General features: G+C 42.4%; 1 protein-coding gene across 1 annotated transcript in view; it reads right to left on the minus strand.

The window, feature by feature from the left end:
* PCSK2 (proprotein convertase subtilisin/kexin type 2) overlaps window positions 1-21,022 on the minus strand; it is a 238,064-nt gene that overhangs the window by 195,121 nt on the left and 21,921 nt on the right. Inside the window, exon 2 of the mRNA XM_040248012.1 lies at window positions 15,044-15,148. Coding sequence (XP_040103946.1) covers window positions 15,044-15,148 — 105 coding nt within the window. The remainder of the gene's footprint in view (window positions 1-15,043; window positions 15,149-21,022) is intronic.

Below are 21,022 nucleotides of genomic sequence, written 5' to 3' on the forward strand. Positions count from 1 at the left end.
CAGTCCCCAACGTTTTGGCACCGGGAACCAGTTTCACAGAAGATAATTCTTCCATGGACTAGAGAGAGGGATGGTTTCAGGATGATTCAAGCACATGATATTTATTGTGCACTTTATTTCTATTATTATTACATCAACTCCACCTCAGATCATCAGGCATCAGATCTTGGAGATTGGGGACCCCCGCTTTAGAGTACTGATTTAAAGAAAATTCCCATTTCTCATATGAAAATAAAGATATGCAAAGGAAGGTTCACAAACTAGCAGGAAATCTGGGTTTTGGTTTTGGCTTCACATCAACCAGGACTTGCCTGGTGGCTCAGATGGTGAAGAATCTGCCTTCAATGTGGGAGACCTGGGTTCAATCCCTGGGTCTGGAAGATCCCCTGGAGAAGGGAATGACTACCCTTGCTTGGAGAATCCCATGGACAGAGGAGCCTGGTAGGTTACAGTCCATGAGGTCGCAAAGAGTCAGAAGTGACTGAGAGACTAATACTTTCACTACTTGCACATCAACCAGCTGGAGGAATCTCAAATATAGCACCAGAAGGGACCTTCGCAAGCTAACCAGTTTACACTCCTCACTGTGCAGACAAGGAAACTGAAGACAGGGGGATAAAATGATTTGACAAGGAAATGTGGCCAGTTATTATGAGAGCTGGTGTCAGAGCCCAAGCATGCCCTTGGGTGGCACATCCTCCATCGTGCTCCTTTTGCCCCTCCCTTGGCAGTTCTTTGAGTCTGTTTACACACAGTCAGTTTGTGAACCACCCTGGTTTTCGTTTTGGAGAAGGAAATGGCAACCCACTCCAGTATTCTTGCTTGGAGAATCCTACGGACAGATGGAGCCTGGCAGGCTACAGTCCCCGGGGTCACAAAGAGTTGGGCACGACTCCTTCTATTCTCTGGGAGGGCTTTCCTCTGTCTTTTCTCCGAGGTGTCCTTACAAACTGACATCCTTTATATAAGGGGGGCTGTTCTCCTTTTTCAAGGGGAATGGAAAGCAGAAAATTGTTTTGTCTTACCTGTTTTTTCTCAGGCAATTAGCTCTTTATTGCTGACTGGGACACACTTGCTGTAGAAAAGATGGAAAACATAATATTTTCGGTACAGATAATGGGAAACCAATTGGATAATCTCCAGCAATTGGACTGTTATTCAGAAGTGAATCTCTTTGTCTAGCTGCTTCAGTCATTTCCTCTACTCCACTCACAAGGGTTTGAAGCTACTGGAAATGGTAGGAATTCATTTCCTCTCATTTTTCTAAATTCCTTTGACTTGGACTGAAGAGCACAAGCTTGCTTATGGATGAAGATGTGATCACAAACACGTCAACGGACATCATAAAAGCAAAACGGCTAAACCAGTTTCAAAATACTCGAAGAGAGTTTCAGAGTGGTTGTTTTTTTTTTAAACCTTTCTTAGGCTTATCCATGAATCATGGATAAGGAAACCCATAGCCAGATAGACATACTTATTTTAACCATTTGCATCATCATGAAGGAGCACTGAGAACCTCCTTCAATGAAGCATTGAATACAGTTCACTTTGGAGCAACGGTTTCCAGAGTGAGGAAACCGCTCAGATCTGTCTACCTTCTAGACAGATTTTTATATCTTAACAGGGATTTATTTTAAGAACTCTACCTTTCTGAAATACATGAAAATGTGATCAAAGCAGAATCAACACAGCTTGGATTTTGCATTTCTGAATTGGCGATTAAGGTTCTTACCTGTGGGTCTACAGTCCAACTTGATCTGTCTCACAGCTTCTACAGTTTCTTAAAATTAAGAAGAAGTGCCCAACTCAGATGTCCCTCTTGCCACGTCAAACAGAGGCTATTTCTGGGTAACTCCGCCTAGTAACTCACAGAACTGGCTTGGCTCTGAGATACTGCCTCGTTGGCCTTGATGTTCTAGAAGCTTGGTTCTTATCCATTTGGAGTCAAATGTGACTCCCTGCTTAAAAATACACCATCCATCCCAGATACAGCAGTGTCTGGTTGAGTTAAAATTCATGCCACCATTTTTATTTAATAATCTCATGCGTGCACCATGAATTTCAGTACTCTTTCAGAAAAAATAGGTTGGAGATGGAAAAACTGAAGAAACTCATATTCCATTTCTAGGTGGTTTTAGTAAGAAACAATTATAGGGAATTATTATTATATACAAATATAATTATATCTTGATACTCTGATAAAAGTGAATGAGTAGGACACATTGACTAGATGAGTCTTTGCTTGACCTCTGACCCTTTTTCTCTGGTATCTGTCACTTCTCTATTTCTTCTGCTGGCTCCCAGTCATCTTCCAGATTTCTAACTTTCATTCATAGAATGCCCCGGGCCCAGTCTCACACAAATTATCTTTTCTGTTTGCACTCATTTCTCAGATAATTTCAACTTGTCTTATGGCATTGAATGCTATTAGTAGACGGGTGGCTCCCAAATTATGTCATCAACTCCAACCTCAATCCTAAACTTTTAAATGTGCTTGCTTATTTTACTTGGATGCTCAAAGCAACTCTCAGATGTTAACATGCTTAAAACTTGTCTCTTGATTCCCTACCCACTCCCAATCAATGTGCTTTTCCTCCCATCTGTCCATCTACACAAAAGTCTATCTGCTCCATGCTCGAGTAACTCAGGCCAACTGCCTTAGTTACCCTGGCATTCCCATTCCTGATCTAATCCATCAACAAAGTGAAGTTGCTCAGTCGTGTCCAACTCTTTTTGCAATCCCATGGACTGTAGCCTACCAGGCTCCTCAGTTCATGGAATTTTCCAGGCAAGAGTACTGGAGTGGGTTGCCATTTCCTTCTCCAATGAATCAGCAGATTTGAAGACTCTACCTTCACGAAACATTCCTACATCAGACTTGTTTCTCACCACCTCGACCAGCTTCTACCCTGGTTTAAGCTGCCATCCTTTCCCTACCATCATTCCTGAAAGATGACATCACCTTGAACTGATCTCCCAATTTCCAGCGTGCAGCCCCATGCCCACCCCATAGTCTTTCATTCACCCCAAAGTAGAGCAATCCCATCTCATCCAGTCAGTCAGTCGATTCAGTCCTTATCCTGACCTATACTGTCTTATGTGATCTTGCTTCCTTGCTGACTTCATTTCTTTTCCTGTTCTCCTTGGCACACATCTTCCCAGTGTTACTGGCATCCTTGTTGTTCACAGAACACATCAAACATGCCCTGGACGGGAGGCAGGTCAGGGGAAATTCACCTTAAAAACGCTGAAGATTTTGGTGGAAAGTCCTAAAATCTTGCCAGCTTGCCTTCTGAGAGTCATCATCTTGTGAATTACTAGGATGATACAAAAGCACTTTCTTCTTTCCATGGTGCTTTCCTCTGTGTTAGAACCTCTTAGAAAGAAAGTTATGCCTCCCCAGAAGTCTACCATAACTCTTCCAGAGTGTTCTTCCTTCTCTTTTGGCTGTGAGGCAGTATCAGCATAAGTGATCATTTAAAATGAGCTCACAACATCTAGAAAAAGCCTGACTTACTCCTTAGCAGCTTTCCCTGTGCCTTTCTGAATCCATAGTAAACACAGCTCCCTGTTCCCCACAAAGAGTTAATTATAGCTCTCTCAGCAGCTCTTTGCAGCAGGAAGCCAGGTACATCTGCAGCGCCCAGAGGAGACACAGAAAGTGCTCGCTGCTGAATCGTGAAGCCAGCAGATTAGGGCAGATTCACTTTCCCTTGGGTTAGAACATCACTAAAGGTGGCTCTCTTTTGCTTCCTCCCCCAACACATTGTTCCTTCTCCAGATGCTCTCGTCACTCTCAAAAATGTGCACTCCATGAAGGTTTATACTTGCTGAGCCTATCTCTTAACGAGGGGTCTAGAAAATGAATTTGGTCACTAGTTGGGAAGCTAAGTCAGTATCTGCTCCATGTGGGTTTCTCAGGCTCACCCTATGGGCTCCAAGTGTGGTCAAAGTTGCATGTCTACAGATTTACTTTTCCCTCTGAGCTCATGCAGTCCCGGGAGGAGGGCAGTGAGGGAAGCTTGGCTGCCTAGAGAAAGTTGCTGACCCTAGAGGCATGCCAACATTGCCAGAAAGGCAAGGCTTGGGGCAGAATCTTGGCCCCCATGGTCTCCAGACCCTGGTGTCACTCTCGTGACTATGTGATATATCACATGGTGAAAGGGACTTTGTGGATGGAATTAAGGTGACTAATCTGCTAAGATGTAGAGAGGGGGGATTACGTTAGGTTATCTGGATAGGTCCAATGGAGTCCCAGAAGCCTGAAGCAGAAGAGAAGCAAGGGGATGTGAAGACAAGAAGGATCAGATGTGTGTTGTTGACCCGAGAATGAAGGAGTCACGGGAGAAGACACTGCAAGCCCGTTCTCAGAAACATCTTTTATACACTCAACTCCCCACCTCAGAGTCTGTTTCCACAGAATGCAAGCTAAGACCCGATCTTTGTTTGCTCTTTTGTAGAGAAATCACACCGTAGGGACAGAGTTCTGAAGTAGGTAACATGTAAACGATGCATGGTCAAAATGAACTTTGGACATTCTTAGGAAAGTTAGAAATCAATATCCTGTGTCTCAATGCATCACAAATGTGTGGAATTTCCTTCCACGAGGAACCCAATCCTGTCTCATTATTCACACAGCAGATGAACACGCTAGATTGTACTTAGGGAAACATTTTGTGTCAGAAGTATTATCTTTATCATTATTTTTTAATTTATTTTTAACTGAGGATAATTGCTTTACAATGTTGTGTTGGTTTCTGCCATACGACAACAGAACCAGCCATAGATATTCATATGTTCCCTCCCTCTTAAACCTCCATCCCATCTCCTATCCCTTCCCACCCCCTAGGTTGTTGCAGAGCATCACTTTGAGCTCCCTGTGTTATGTAGCAACTTTCCATTAGCTATCTCTTTTACATATGGTCACGTACATGTTTCCATGTTACTCTCTCAATGTGTCCCACCCTCTCCTGCCCCCGCTGTGTCCATAAGTCTGTTCTCTATGTCTGAGGCTCTATTCCTGTCCTGCAAATAGGTTCATCAGTACCATTTTTCTAGATTCCATATCAGTACCATTTTTCTAGATTCCATATATATGCATTAATATCCATATATATGCATTAATATACGATATTTGTTTTTCTCTTTCTGACTTAAGAAGTATTATCTATAAATGCTACAGGCTCTCACCCAGAAAGGCGAACTGCTCCCACTTTGAACTGGGAGGGAACGAGCCTCAGATGACTCTGCTTATTCTGGCCCCTGGAGGGCACACATGGGTTAAGCAGACTCCTGAGCAGAAGTGCCCACTTTGTTGTTATTTCCCTTCCTTTTTCACATTTCCATTTATAACTCAGTGCGTCAAATTCACATAAATCACATAAGCTGATGATATATCTTCATATTTTCCCGTTACACTACTTTTGATTGAGGGAATCCAATTATTCGTAAGTGAGAACGAGTTCTTAACGAATCACAAGTTCGTAAGCAATATCAATCCTCATTTGATTGCTATCTAAATCATCTCTGGTATTGAGAGGCATCATCAGTTTTATTATTTCTTCCCTGTCAGTCATGACTGTGTGACCCCGAGAAGTCACCCTCTTAGGTTTATTTTATCTCAATGATATTTTAAAGCTTGAAGGCAGAGTGTTGAATCAATGTTTCCTATGGAATCTTCCTATTCTACAATTCTCTTTGTGCAGAGGACCAGGGAAATTACAAAATCTAAGTCAGTGACAGAGCAGCACCATGCAGTGTGGGGACCCCTTACAAACCACGGGATGGTTAGTACGTCATGAGCCTCCCTAAACCCCTGTTTCCTCGCCTGTAAACTCAGGATCCGATGCCACTTAATGCACAGGAGATCTCTGAGGATTAATGAGATGATGCCTGCTAATCCTTAGCATGAGTTGGACAGCAGGATTTGTAGCGAGAGATCATCAGCCACTGCCGACAGCTTCTTCCATGAAGCACCTCCATTTCTACCTCTGCTTGGGGACTTTCTCCCGCATTCTGAGGCTCGTACACAGGATGTGCCAGGGGTTTAACATTCAGATCGGCTCAGAAACAAGAGACACCAGAAAGGGCAACTGTCTTTCTGGAGGGACAGCGCTGAAGCGTGCACGTGAGACAGAGGCTCAGCTGTCTAAATGCAGACCTGCTGTAAATCTCACCTTCTGCTTACTTTTGTCACTTCCCTCCATCAATTTACTCTTCCTCTTGTGTGTCTGAGGATCAACCTCCCAAATAAGCGACCCTCTTCCAGGTCCTTGTCCCAGGGTTTGCTTTTTGTAGGAACCCAAACTAAGACAGCAGCCTTCAACAGACACGAACCAATCTTAACAACGGTTATGAAATTAAACCGAGAGGAGGCCCTGGAGAGATTCCCCTCTGGGCTCTTCTTCCTCAGCCATCTGGGTCCTGCAGAAGTGTCATGAGCAGGATCTTGAAGGACTGTTTAAGACTGTGTAAAGTGCTTTCTCCTCACTTACGTACACAAGGTCGCTGGCTGGCTGGCTGGCTGGGTGTGGAGAGGTATAAAAGTTAACAATGGAACACAGATTTGTCTGAATCCAGAGCCAGAGATTTTAATTGATGTGATACAGCTTTGGCATGGAGTAATGCTCGTAATCTACCACTAAGAAAAGAAGTGAGTATCCAAACTTTATGAATCATTAACATGATTTCATATGTATAAAAAGTGCACGCACACGTGTGTGTGTAAAGTGCAACCTTGTGATAAAGCTTCTGTGGCTGTCAGTTGATTACCAGACCCTCTGCTCTCCTGTTTGGATAACTGGCTGGTTCATTATCCTGTCTTTTTGTTACTGTCACAATAAAATCCATCTACATTTTATGCAATTGAAAACTTCAGACCCCATTTATAGTGTGTGGCAGCATTTTAATATAGACACATCATATACAAACAAACAAATCTACCTGGTAAAATATAAAAAAAAAAAGCCCAAATGCCTTCCTACTAGATGTTGCTGTAGTGGTTCCCTTGCACTCGTGGTTCATCTTTTGTAAAGGAGCTTTGCTTTTGAACCCTGAGACCCACATTCTAAAAGTGTGTGTTTGCTACTTCAGGGTTCTTGAGGAGAGGACACAAGGTGCAAAGGAGCAGGGAGGAAAAACCTGAGGAAAAAGGGAGAATGATGCTAAATTTTTCTGTGCACTCCTTGAGGAGTGATTTGCCTCTTCAAAGTGGTCAATATGGTTCCTTTTTTCATGATAGAAAATTGAGCTGATAACAGAGCAAGAAAGGTCCAGGTCACTGAAGGGGTCACATGGCTCAAGTGTTATTGAGACAATCCTTGAGGGGTGGGTTTGGGGCTGGGTCTCATCCAATTTTCACCAGTAATTAAAAAATGTGTTTTTGGGGCCTCATCTCACCTTCTCTATCTTCCTCTGGCATCAACTTCACTTTGTTTCCATTCCCCATGTCCCCAGTTTACTATTCTCTGTTTGCAGTGGACATCCCAGCGACACCCATGAATCCTGTTATCCCACTCAGGAGTGTCTCTTGGGGATTCCAGCTAATCTGTGTCTCTGAGGCTCCAAGAGTTCAAGGAATTTCAAACCTCACCACTGGCTAACTCTACTTGCATGACTTTATCAATGGACCACGGGCTTCCCTGGTAGCTCTCCTGGTAAAGAATTCACCCGTAATACAGGAGACCCCAGTTTGATTCCTGAAGGAGGATAGGCTACCCACTCCAGTATTCCTGGGCTTCTCTGGTGGCTCAGATGGTGAAGAATCTGCCTGCAATGCAGGAGACCTGGGTTTGATCCCTGGGTTGGGACGGTCCCCTGGAGAAGACATGGTAATCTACTCCAGTATTCTTGCCTGGAGAATCCCCAGAAACAGAGGAGCCTAGTGGGCTAGAATCCACAAAGAGTTGGACACAATCATATCCATGGACCACAGAGCTCTTATAATCATGCATCCTGGATGGTCCTTTCCCTGTGAGAATCTCAATTCCAAATAAGTTGCTCCCTTGTTGACCAAGAGACCTAAATCCAGGGTGGAAAAGATGAGGCCAATATTGGGGACTTGAGTCAGTTTTCAGCTTTCAAACTCGTGTGTGACTCAGGCACACACCCACCTCTTTGTTACCTTCATTTCAAGAAGGAATAACAACTGTTGGTCCAACTCATATTCCAAGGAAATGAGAAGATGAAGAGAAGCAGCCATGAAGGCCCTCTGGAATAAAAGCACAAAAGCAATTCAAAATACTATTGTACTTGCTGTACTATTTATAATAAACTCACTGTGTCTGTGTTTCTAAATAAGTAAAATGATTAAATCTATCAGCTTTATTTCTTTCCCTTGAGAAGACATTGAAGAGAAACCAAGGAATTCCTATCCATTTCTTAGAGCAGGATCTCAGCACCACAAACCTCACCAATTTAGAGTCAAGTATGAAGAGAAACCTATATGCAGGTCAGGAAGCAACAGTTAGAACTGGACATGGAACAATAGACTGGTTCCAAATAGGAAAAGGAGTACGTCAAGGCTATATATTGTCACCCTGCTTATTTAACTTATATGCAGAGTACATCATGAGAAACACTGGGCTGGAAGAAGCACAAGCTGGAATCAAGATTGCCGAGAGAAATATCAATAACCTCAGATATGCAGATGACACCACCCTTATGGCAGAAAGTGAAGAGGAAATCAAAAGCCTCTTGATGAAAGTGAAAGAGGAGAGTGAAAAAGTTGGCTTAAAGCTCAACATTCAGAAAACGAAGATCATGGCATCTGATCCCATCACTTCATGGGAAGTAGATGGGGAAACAGTGGAAACAGTGACAGACTTTATTTTGGGGGGCTCCAAAATCACTGCAGATGGTGACTGCAGCCATGAAATTAAAAGACACTTACTCCTTGGAAGAAAAGTTATGACCAACCTAGATAGCATATTGAAAAACAGAGACATTACTTTGCCAACAAAGGTCCATCTAGTCAAGGCTATGGTTATTCCTGTGGTCATGTATGGATATGAGAGTTGGACTGTGAAGAAGGCAGAGTGCCGAAGAATTGATGCTTTTGAACTGTGGTATTGAAGAAGACTCTTGAGAGTCCCTTGGCCTGCAAGGAGATCCAACCAGTCTATTCTAAAGGAGATCAGTCCTGGGTGTTCTTTGGAAGGACTGATGTTAAAGCTGAAACTCCAGTACTTTGGCCACCTTATGCGAAGAGTTGACTCATTGGAAAAGACTCTGATGCTGGGAGGGATTGGGGGCAGGAGGAGAAGGGGACGACAGAGGATGAGATAGCTGAATGGCATCACCGACTCAATGGATGTGAGTTTGGGTGAACTCCGGGAGTTGGTGATGGACAGGGAGGCCTGGTGTGCTGCAATTCATGGAGTTGCAAAGAGTCGGACATGACTGAGCGACTGAACTGAACTGAACTGATGAAGATAAAAAACAACCTATTAATAAAAGAAATGTACAAAATGGAAACAATTTTTCTAGGGTATAAAAATCAACCAACCAAAGAAATCAACTTGTTTTTTTTTGGGGGGGGAGTCAAAAATTCTTTTTAAAAAGCACTAACAAGATGGATTTTTTGTTTTCACCAGCCCCACAGGCTGGGACGTTTTCAGGCATCCCTGTGACATAGGACAGAACGTACCCACTGGGGGAAGGCTTGGTCAAAACCAAAACGAAAAGTGAGGGAAGGCATTTTTTCCCATGACTTTTTCTATTTGAAAGTAGATTTTTCAGAAGATAATTGTGTTTTATCCTTCTCTTCTCCAACTTTTAATCTAAGTACAGTTAGCCTTCTTTATCTGCCCTTGCAGAACCCATGGATATGGATGGCCAGCTTCTCGATGCCACTTACATAAGGGGCTTGAGCATCTGGAATTTGGTATCTGCAGGGGTCCAGGGACCAGTTCTTCATGGAAACTGAGGGACGGCTGTGATCAAATAGTTATATTAATTAAAGGAAAGACACGAAATATACTAGTGGGTTGTCATTATCATTACAAATTACTGTGACTGATGGTAGGTATTTGAAAACCCTTGGAAGCTAAGAGCTTAGTGATTATGACAAAATTTCATGTAACTCATGGAGGAAGAAGGTAGATGAAGTTTTTTGCTTGTTTGAATTGCTGAAGAACCCAAAGCACTTACAAGCCATTCCCAGCTTCTGTCAACCACCTGAGTTTCAGTTACCATAATGGATCCATTAAAAAAGCAATATCAATTATGGTGTTATGAAGTACCACAAACAAAGAAAGCCTGATTCCCTCATTATTCAGATTTTTACAAACAGATCATAGAAGACATGTCCAGTTAGTTTTAAAGAATAGACAAAGTTCTCTTTTTTTCAGGTTGTATGGTCTATGAGATTTTTGAAGGACTACCCAGTGAAACTAACTTTTGTAGGTTTTTGGAGTGCCCCTAAAACTCACAAATAGGCTCCGAATAGATCCTTAAAGAACAAAACTGACTCACTATGGGGTCATATGCTGACACCCATGGTCATAAGATTTGTCCACACTTTTGGATGAGGAAGAAGCTAAGAAGAAATAGCTCCCATGTAAAGAATGCAGAGGAAACATGTAATATTCTTTGAGACCAAGGGAAATAAGAAAAGGTTTCAGTGGACTGATAGGAGTTTCTGACTTGAAACAGGTTTAAAGAGAACCCCAAGGGATAATTGGATGGTCTAGTATCATTGCTGAGAAAAGGACATAAATGGTTGAAATTCTTAAATCAAATATAACTTTCTCAACAAATGACATTCAGGTTATTTTTTTGTTGTTAAATTATCTGGCTTCCATATGACTAGTGGGAGTTTCTCATTGAGTAACTGAGTCTTTAAATTTTTGAACGTATTTCATTTCAGTGCTCTCTATGTCAAATGAGCAGATGTGAAGGACTGTGAAACAAATGTTTGAAATAAATCTATTTCCCAGCAGCTTTTCAAGCAGTTGTTGAATGTATGGGGTTTGATATGTAGACTGTGGACCACAGTTTAGTTTGACTTTAAGATTTGTTGATGCTGCTCTTAGCTAAAGTTTGACCAATGTCACAGAGGCTTTGAACATGGATTAATTGTTCTTGACCTTGATGCTGAGAAGGAGTTTTCAGTTTTCTTATTTCATTCTAGCTTTGGGTTTATTTATTACATTTTCAAATTATTTTAGCTATTTGCACTTTCCAAACACATTGTTCTTGCTTCAGTGGTTGCACTGTGACTTTGAATATGATCAGGAACACAGAGTCACTTTGGAAATTAAAAGCTGGCTGTTCATGGGATTCTCAGTGACAAGACTTGAAAATGATGAAATGAAGTGGTTTCTTTCATCCACAATTAAGGATGTATTTAAAGGAGGCCCTGGAAAGACAGCAATACTTCTGTTTCCATTTTAGAATAATAATGAAAACATAAGATGAGAAGAACAATATTATTTCATGGATTAAAACCCTGAAGAAAAAATATTAACCATCCATCTATTCATCTGACAGTCATTTATTGAGTATCTACTGTGTACTCAGAATGGTACTATAGAAAGATACCTAGAAATAATTTTTGCTTTTTAGCATCTAAATAATGTTACAAAGCATTATGCTAATCTCTTAGCAGAAAGAAATGGGAAGACAAGGGAGCACCTTTAAAACAGTCTGCATCAGAATATTTTTCTTAGCTACTTCCCTCCGTATTGATGAACAAATGTAAACATACTGGAAGTAGCACCATGTTGGTGTGGGCAAAAGCCCGTGTTATTCCTTTCCAGTGTTTTTCTTCTTTGCCTTTAACAAAAAATTTAGTAGTGAAATGAAGAACAAACATCCTTGAAATTTCTGATCTGAATATTTCTTGGGTTGATAGGAGAGCTTGGTGGTTTCTTTCGCTAAAAATCTACTTAGGTAGATTGAGCCCTGAGAGCCTATAGAAGCTAAAACCATCCTGGGAATATGTGCACGGCTCCTTGGACTCTATATTTGCCTTAACAAGCCCGAGAATAGCAAGTGAGGGTGGCCAGGAAATATTGCAGAGTTGGGGTAAGAAGGAAGCTGGGGCGGCAAATATGATTCAAGTCGATTGGTCTATGAGATAACAAGTTCCACAGAAGGATGAAATAACTTGGCCTTTTTTTCCCTTTCATTAAGCCCTTTTATTTTACCTGTGCCCTTTTCCACTGAAATATCACCAAGTATTTTCAATAATCAAGCTTTTTTTCTTGGTGGGACTGATTTTTGGTGTGGCAAAGCGATGAAATAGATATTTTGTTCTAGTGTTCAAATAACTATAAATTTTTATTTCATTTATTTATTAATATTTTATGATTCCAACATAGAATATTTATTCTTGTTTCTAAAACAGTCCTGGGAGGGAACTCAGGCCAGTGCCTTGTTTCTCCTCCATGTGGTAATTCAGGGACCCAAGCTTCCTCCATATTGTGGCTCTGTTATTCTTTATTATTATTATTTACTTATTTTTTAATTGGGATATAGTTGCTAGAACAACTTGCTCTTAAGATCTTGATTCATGAAAAGTAACTGGCAACATCTGCAAGAGACAAAAACATCCTTTTCAGCTACCCAGTCCTTCCCCTCTCCTTTCTATTCTTCCAATTTCTTCTCTTTCTGCACCTTGTTTGAATGTGCTTGGGAACCCCCAAATTGAGGTGTCCTAACTCAATGTATTTGTTTTTTGTTGAAGTCTATAAGTCCACAGGCCTCACAGCATCCTTATAATACGGCTGTTGTACACTCCATTGTCAACGTTTTTTTTGTTTAAGAGCAGTCATCCTCATGTTTTGGTATCAGCTGATGCCAAAACTAGGTAACCACAAGCATGTCATGCAGAAAAGACTCAGGCCTTAATCTAACATTTGGAAACAAGGCAATCATTACTAGCAGGGTTTTTTTTTTTTTTCATTTTGCAAAGAGTTATGAGATTTTATGCTTTATTTCTTTTCCTAAAATGATTTTATTAATGACAGCAGCCCTGACATCTAACCTGTATGAGAAGGCAGATAAAAGATACAGGAGATTTATGACCTTCAGTATCACTGTTATCTTCTCTTGTTCTTTGTGGACAGGGCAGATGGATACCCCCAGCAGGCAGAGGCAAGTGGCTACCAGGAGGACCCTTATAATGGGCAATGGAGGGAGAATGGATGCTCCATTTGGATAAAATAGATACTACTTTCAGGAGAAAGACAAGTGACTGGAATCGCCAGTGCAGCGTTTCCTTCTTTATTCCCCATCCCATCATATTGTCTTCTCTTTCAGAAACATCTCTGTACCCTTCAAGAACCAGCATTTCAAAGACCGTTTCAAGTAAGTGCAAGAATAAAACAATCTTAATCTAATGGGCTCAAGACATCTCTCTGAACCAAACGATGGCTTCTTAGTTTCACGATTTCTTGGTTCCCTTTCCTGATCCAAACCTCTTAAGCATCATTTTCCTTCTTTCCCAGTTTATTTTATGTGTTTCTCTCTGAATGATCTCAGGGCACTGTCTTTAATCATGGAAGAGGAGAGAAACACATGGGACTTTTAAGAATTATATAAATAAAAGTAAATAACTGACTAAAGGGTAAGACCATGGGGCAGGCATGAAGCATAAGGAAAGCAGTGTCACATGTTCCAGGGTGGTCATGGTCCACTGGTACCTTCTCTGGGTACACAGGCGAGACAGGCAGGATTCCCTGCCCATGGGCTTCTCAAGGGCATCCCCAGACACTGAACTGGCACAGTCAAGGTCAAGGATGTGATGACAGAAAAGAGCTTCTCTCTTAAGTAATGGTGCCAGCTTCTACAACAGGCCCTTTAAGAATGTTTGGCCTGGGTTGACAGTACAGACATCTTTAAACCTACTGCAAAAGCAAAGATAAAGTGGATTCTTAAAGCAGTGTTTTCCATTCTAGGGAATGTGGGATCCCCTGGGTTGAGGAGTTCCAGGAAAATTGCCTGTGGCATGTCAACTGGTGATCGGCTAGGGGAGTCTGCTTCATCTGTATTCCTAATTAAAGTCCACATTCAGCGCAGTCACATGTTTCCATGAAAAGCCCCACCGGAATGATTCTAGATTCCACCAGCTCCAAAGGAGTCTCATATGTAATGTCTAATTCAAACGTCTGCCCTCTTTACATCTGTGTCCCCCATGTCCTGGGCAAGAGGGCATGAAGCCTTCAGTGTACAGATAGCAAGCTGCCTGGATGATGACTTTCCCTCTTGGTGAGCTGTATACAAGAAATCAGAACCTCCCAGTTGAATGAGTGTCGGGAGAGCAGAAGGGATTAGAAGGGGGAGGGTTCAACGATGCCCAAAGTTTCTGTTCTGAGAAAACAGGAAGTGGGAACATTGGAGAAGGAGGCTTATGGACAGGGTGATGAGTTTGGTTGTAAGAAAAATTGGATTTAAATTTCTAGGGAGGGTAAGGGAGTAGAAATGGAGACCTAGAGTCCAAGAGAAGGTAAAGATTGGTGTTCAGAGTGGGGAGTCCTGAGCATCAGGAAGACAGGGGTCCTGGGTGACATAGATCAGAAAGTGCTGTGATGGGCAGACAGGCAGAGGAGGCTGTGGACTCAGTCATGTGTGGACAGGAGAAGCCAGCTGTCTCCTGCAAGCTGATGGCTTGCTGGCCCTCTCGTGTTCCCATTCACCACACGGGGCATGGCAGTCTCCTCAGGGCATGTGGATTCACCAGGAAAAACCTCCCATAAAACAACTCATTAAACTGCTGGTGTCTTCCCATCCATCAGATGCCAAAGCACATCCCCTGGCAGCCCGAAATCCTCACACAACAATGCAGGAGGAAAGGCCAGGAAAGGGGTGGTATCCCTGTTTACTCCCCTCCCTTGGTCTCTCAAGGGTAAAATTATTATGTGTAAGACAGAGGAGCAGAGTCCCCAGGACCACTCTGCAAAGGATCCATGTGGGTGACTGTAACACACCCACTGAGTGCCTTTACTCCACAGTCCTGCCCCCTGCCCCACCCTTGCACATTCCCTCCACAGGCTCATCTGTGGCTACAGAGGTTAGAAGGCAGGTTTCTAGGAAGACTCACCCTGGGGTCCCTCTCCAGCTGCTGCTGATGCTGTAGGCTGCGTCTTCTCTTGGCCTTGGCCAGGCCATTGTGATAAAAATGGTACAGGCCTTCAGCGAAGGGGAGCTGTGAAGAGTCAGACAGACACAGGCAAGGTTAGCTTCTGGGGGTGCCCCTGGACAGGGATGCCAGAGCTGGGGTGCATGCTGGGGCTCCTGGGATGGGACTCCACGTGTGACCCTCTGGTTTTCTGTCACTGTTCTCCTCCCCATCTCCCTACTTTTCTGATGTAATATGTTCACCTCCCTTCTCCCCTAAACCCATTCTTTCCTCCACTACTATAGTTTTCGTCTATCTTTTCATCTTCTCTTCTCATCCATAGAGACTTCCCTTTATGTTCATCCCCACACCAACATCTCTAGTCTCTTCTCTTAGGTATCACAAGAAAAGGAAACTGCAGGCCATTAGCCATTAAAATGGATCCCATGTGGACCATCCCCAGGTCCCCCCATTGTGCCTGTATGAATCTTTGATCCCAAGTCCGTGAACATAATAAAGTAGGTGTTGTTTTATTAACAGATTCACAGACTTGGAGAACAAACTAAAGTTCCCAGAGGGGAAGGATGGGAGGAAAAGAGAGGGAGTTTGGGATGGACATGTACACAGTGCCATATTTAAAATGGATAACCAACGAGGACTATTGTATAACATAGGGAACTCTGCTCAATGTTATGTGACAGCCTGGATGGGAGGGAAGTTTGAGGGAGAATGGGTACATGTAAATATATGGCTGAGTCCCTTTGCTGTCCACCTGAAACTACCACAACATTGTTCATTGGCTATCAGTTCAGTTAAGTTCAGTCGCTCAGTCGTGTCCGACTCTTTGCAACCCCATGAACTGCAACACGCCAGGCCTCCCTGTCCATCACCAAATCCTGGAGTTTACTCAAACTCATGTCCATTGAGTCGGTGATGCCAACCAACCATCTCATCCTCTGTCGTCCCCTTCTCCTCCTGCCCTCAATCTTTCCCAACATCAGGGTATTTTCAAATGAGTTAGCTCTTCACATCAGGTGGCCAAAGTGTTGGAGTTTCAGCTTCAACATCAGTCCTTCTAATGAATGTTCAGGACTGATTTCCTTTAGGATGGACTGGTTGGATCTCCTTGCAGTCCAGGGGACTCTCAAGAATCTTCTCCAACACCATAGTTCAAAAGCATCAATTCTTCTATGTTCAGCTTTCTTTATAGTCCAACTCTCACATCCATACATGACTACCGGAAAAACCATAGCTTTGACTAGATGGACCTTTGTTGGCAAATTAATGTCTCTGATTTTTAATATGCTGTCTAGGTTGGTCATAACTTCTCTTCCAAGAAGTAGGCATCTTTTAATTTCACGGCTGCAATCATCATTTGCAGTGATTTTGGAGCCCCCCAAAATAAAGTCTGACACTGTTTCTCCATCTATTTGCTATGAAGTGATGGGACCAGATGCCATGATCTTAGTTGTCTGAATGTTGAGCTTTAAACCAACTTTTTCACTCTCCTCTTTCACTCCCATCAAGAGGCTCTTTAGTTCTTCACTTTCTGCCATAAGGGTGGTGTCATCAGCATATCTGAGTTTATTGATATTTCTCCCAGCAATCTTGATTCCAGCTTGCGCTTCTTCCAGCCCAGCATTTCTCATGATGTATTCTGCATAGAAGTTAAATAAGCAGGGTGACAATATACAGGTTTGACGTACCCCTTTTCCTATTTGGAACCAGTCTGTTGTTCCATGTCCAGTTTTAACTGTTGCTTCCTGTCCTGCATATAGATTTCTCAAGAGGGAGGTCAGGTGGTCTGGTATTCCCATCCCTTTAAGAATTTTCCAGAGTTTATCATGATCCACCCAGTCAAAGGCTTTGGCATAGTCAATAAAGCAGAAATAGATGTTTCTCTAGAACTCTCTTGCTTTTTTGATGATCCAGCAGATGTTGGCAATTTGATCTCTGGTTCCTCTGCTTTTTCTAAAACCAGCTTGAACATCTGGAATTTCATGGTTCATGTATTGTTGAAGCCTGGCTTGGAGAATTTTGAGTATTACTTTACTAGCATGTGAGATGAGTGCAGTTGTGCGGTAATCATTGGCTATACTCCATTATTAAATAAAAAGTTAAAAAAATAGTTGTTACTTAATACTAATAAGTTTGGGGTTGGTTTGTTACTCAACAATGGAATACAGGAACAAATGGGTAGCTGAAAAATAAAGTCTTATTCCTTCCATTTTTAGGGCTCTGCAGATTTGAAACTCTACAATAGCATTGGGTCTGTCTGTCAGTTGGTGACACCAGCCTGGAGCAGCCCAGATAAGGGTCCTCAAGGGATGTTCCTGGCACTGGAGGAGGGGACCTGAGGCCAAGGAAGCAGATACTGGATGAACTTCAAGGGCACAGCAAGTTTGGCTAGGGGTCAGGTGTGTGAATGAAAATTTTTTAGAACACTGTAGCATTTGTGATTTAGTTTCTGTTCATTAAAACCACCTTCTTCAGGGCAAATTAAACATAAATATTTTATGTGCATCTTTCCAGGCTCAGACGTTCCTGAATGTTTTCTCTACTTAACCCTGCTGATGTACTCAGGGAAATGTTAAGATTTATCCAAAAGGAAGAGGGAAGATGGAGAAGGAAAAAAATGTAGGTGTGCTCATCTTTTGCTCTCTGAAGGCTTGTGCCTGTGACCACAGTCAGGTGGTAAAAATTTGGGAATTTTATTTCCTATTCTGAAAGGCATGAAGAATCTGTGAATTTTTAACAAGAAAGGAAATTTGGGGTTATCAAGCACCATTAAGCTTTGGACAGACATTGTTCTGGCTCTGTTTTACTGATTTTTTAAAAAAATTAAATTTGAATAGAGGCAAATGGAAAACTCTTTCTTACAGTAGAATTCCAATGAAGGAAAGCAGAAGTCATGAAAGGAAGCTGAATATCACCATTTGGAAGCACCATGAATAATTATGATGGTAGACGCAGACGCGGGGAATGGACTTGTGGACACGGTAGAGGAGGTGGGCTGAATAGAGATGCACTGACACGTAAAGCAGTAGTTAGTGGGAAGCTGCTGTATAGCACAGGGAGCTCAGCTTGGTTGCTCTGTGATGACCTAGAGGTGTGGGATGGTGGGGTGGGGGGAAGAAGGCTCAAGAGGGGGAGGATATGTGTATACTTATAGCTGATTCCTGTTGTTGTACAGCAGAAACCAACACAACATTGTAAAGCAATTATGCTCCATTAAAAAAAAGCACACAAATAATTGCGGCTGGCCAGTGTCACCAAAGGATGCTAAAATTGGTGGGTCACATCTAATGATAAACAAAGAGAAATAATACCTTTATGGTGGAGAAATCTGGCAGAGACCCCCTCAACCAAGCGATCTAAGTTAATCTCACCATGGATGAAACAAATCAAAATCACATGCCTCCTGATACGATACACTGAGAAGGAGACATCACTTATATGGTTTTCTTGCCAAAAAATGTAATCTGTGTTCAGTCAGAGGAAACATCAGGCAAACCCTTAGCTGGCTACTACCCTTCCAAATCTTCAAGTTCATGAAAGTCAAATCAGGACAGTAGAAATTTTCAAAACTGGAGGAGACTAACAAGACAGGACAACAAAATCAATTCCTATCTTGGATTGGGTCCTAAATCAGAAATAAGGACATTAGTGGGACAACTGGAATAATGTGAACTAAATCTGTAGATTAATTATCAGTGTCGTAGCAATGTTTCTCCTGGCTTTGATAATTGTCCTATGGTTTTGTCCGATGTTGAGTTTGGAAAAGCTGGATAAAGGGTATATGGGAACTTTGTGCTATTTTAAAAAGAGTAATTTTTATTGTGGTAAAATATACATAATATAAAACTTTTCATTTTAAAGTATTCAGTGCACAGTTTAGGGACACCAAGTATCTCTCCATTGTTGTGTAACCGTCACTACTATTGATACCCAGAGCTCTTTCCATCCTGCACATTGAACTCTATGTTCATTAAATGATAACCCCTCATATCTTCTCCCCCAGGTCCTGGCTGCCACCATCTTACCCTCTGTCTCTAAGAATTTCACTACTCTAGATATCTCATGTAAGTGGAATCATACAATATTTATCCTTTTGTGACTGACTTATTTCACTCAGCTGAATAGCTTCAAGGTTCATCTGTGTGAAGCATTGTCCGAATTCCCTTCCCCTTTTTCTGGCTGAATAGTATTCCATTGCTTGTATGTACCACGTTGTGTTCATCCATTCACCAGCTGATGGACACCTTCCACCTCCTAGCTATTGTGAATCATGCTGTTGTGAACATGGGTGTACCTGTGTGCAATTTTTTGCAAAATTTTTAAGTCTAAAATTATCCCCAAATTGAAAGTGTTTACAATGTAAAAATATTTTTCTAAAATTACATTTGGATGGCCTTAAGAGGGTCATATGTTTAAAAAGTTCAAGCTGGAGGTCCCACCACTTCCCATTATCACATTCTGAAGTCCTTCCACATGATTATAACTGAGGGCAGTTGAGTGGCACCCTGGCTTGGTCTAACTGCCTCGTTTTATAGAAAAAGATGCTGTGGCTCATGGAGGAGCAGGACTTCCTAGTTGAAGGGGAGCTTTTAAAGGAAATCCTCGGTCTCCAGACTGTTCCTCCAGACCCTCCTCACTACACAGCTTTCACTGCAATCTCTTGCTATGTACGTCCCATCCCCTTGGTAACCAGCACTATGAATTCATGAGATTGCAGGCTGGACTTCCTGACAAAGATGAGTGTGACTCAAGCACAGCGAAGCTGGTGAGTGACCTCTGCTGTGTCCTGGGGACCCATGACCCCAGATTCTTTGATTAGAAGCACTGTCGTGGCTATAGAAGACATGGAGTTACTAATACTTGGTCTCATAGAGCTGATATTGGAAACTCGGGCAATATACAGGTAAATTGACTGATCACAGACTAAACAGAAGATTAACCTGCAGGCATTGGCTATTTTTCTGAGCCCTTTTTGCCTCTTTTCTTTGGAGTGTAGAGCCCAAATCCACAGGCCTCTGAGCCTCTGAGAAGTGACTGAGGAGATTAGGAGCAAGTTTGAGCCTATGTCAGGCAGGGAAAGACAGACGCCATGCCCATTTCAGTAGTGCAAGTTACCTGCCATCCACAGAGACTTCAGTGCATTCCTCCGTTTCTTAAGTAGAATGCTAATCTTCCAAATAGAAATGATATATTAAAAGCAATCTTAAGTCCTCAAACCTTCACTTGCTTCCCAGTAAGAAACTTCTCATATATCTCAACTCTCGTGTGCAGGCTTAGTCGCATCAGTTGTGTTTGACTCTGCAACCCCATGGACTGTAGCCCACCAGGCTCCTCTTTCCAGGGGGATTCTCCAGGCAAGAATACTGGAGTGGGTTGCATGCCCTCATCCAAGGGATCTTCTGGACCAATGTTATCTTCATTTAAACACACATACACCCACACACATACCCTTCTTTTCTTCTTTTACACCATCACCTTTGTCTCTTAAGGCAAACTATGCATGGTTCCAGAAGGAAGGAGAAAAAAGAAGTGAAAGAAGAATTCACAGCAAATTGTCAGCTTGAAGGTTCAGGCTGGGTGACAGTATAATAACGCTGCTAACTCAGACTTGCAGTTTTTAGAAATTCTCATTATGCCACGGAATGTTATGGATCCCAGCAACGCTTCTCATTGCCTCTCTTTTGGCTCTCTTGCCTCCTTTTCCCACAGATAACCATGGCTCCAAGCTAAAGCTTCTCTTTGAACCCACACGCTCACTTTCCTCAACAGCAGGACCTGGCTGCCGATTGTGAACAGATAAAAAGGTGTGCTAAATCCTCCTGGAGCCCACATCTGTCTCCCTTTGGACCAGAGTCCCTTCCCCTTAGGCACCCACTGGGACGCTGGTCTGCGAAAACAGTCTCCACCCCAGATTTTGTGCTTCTGTGCATTTGCTGTTTTAGG

The sequence above is a fragment of the Oryx dammah genome, unplaced genomic scaffold (assembly GCF_014754425.2).
Source record: "Oryx dammah isolate SB20612 unplaced genomic scaffold, SCBI_Odam_1.1 HiC_scaffold_10, whole genome shotgun sequence".
Lineage (NCBI taxonomy): Eukaryota > Metazoa > Chordata > Mammalia > Artiodactyla > Bovidae > Oryx > Oryx dammah.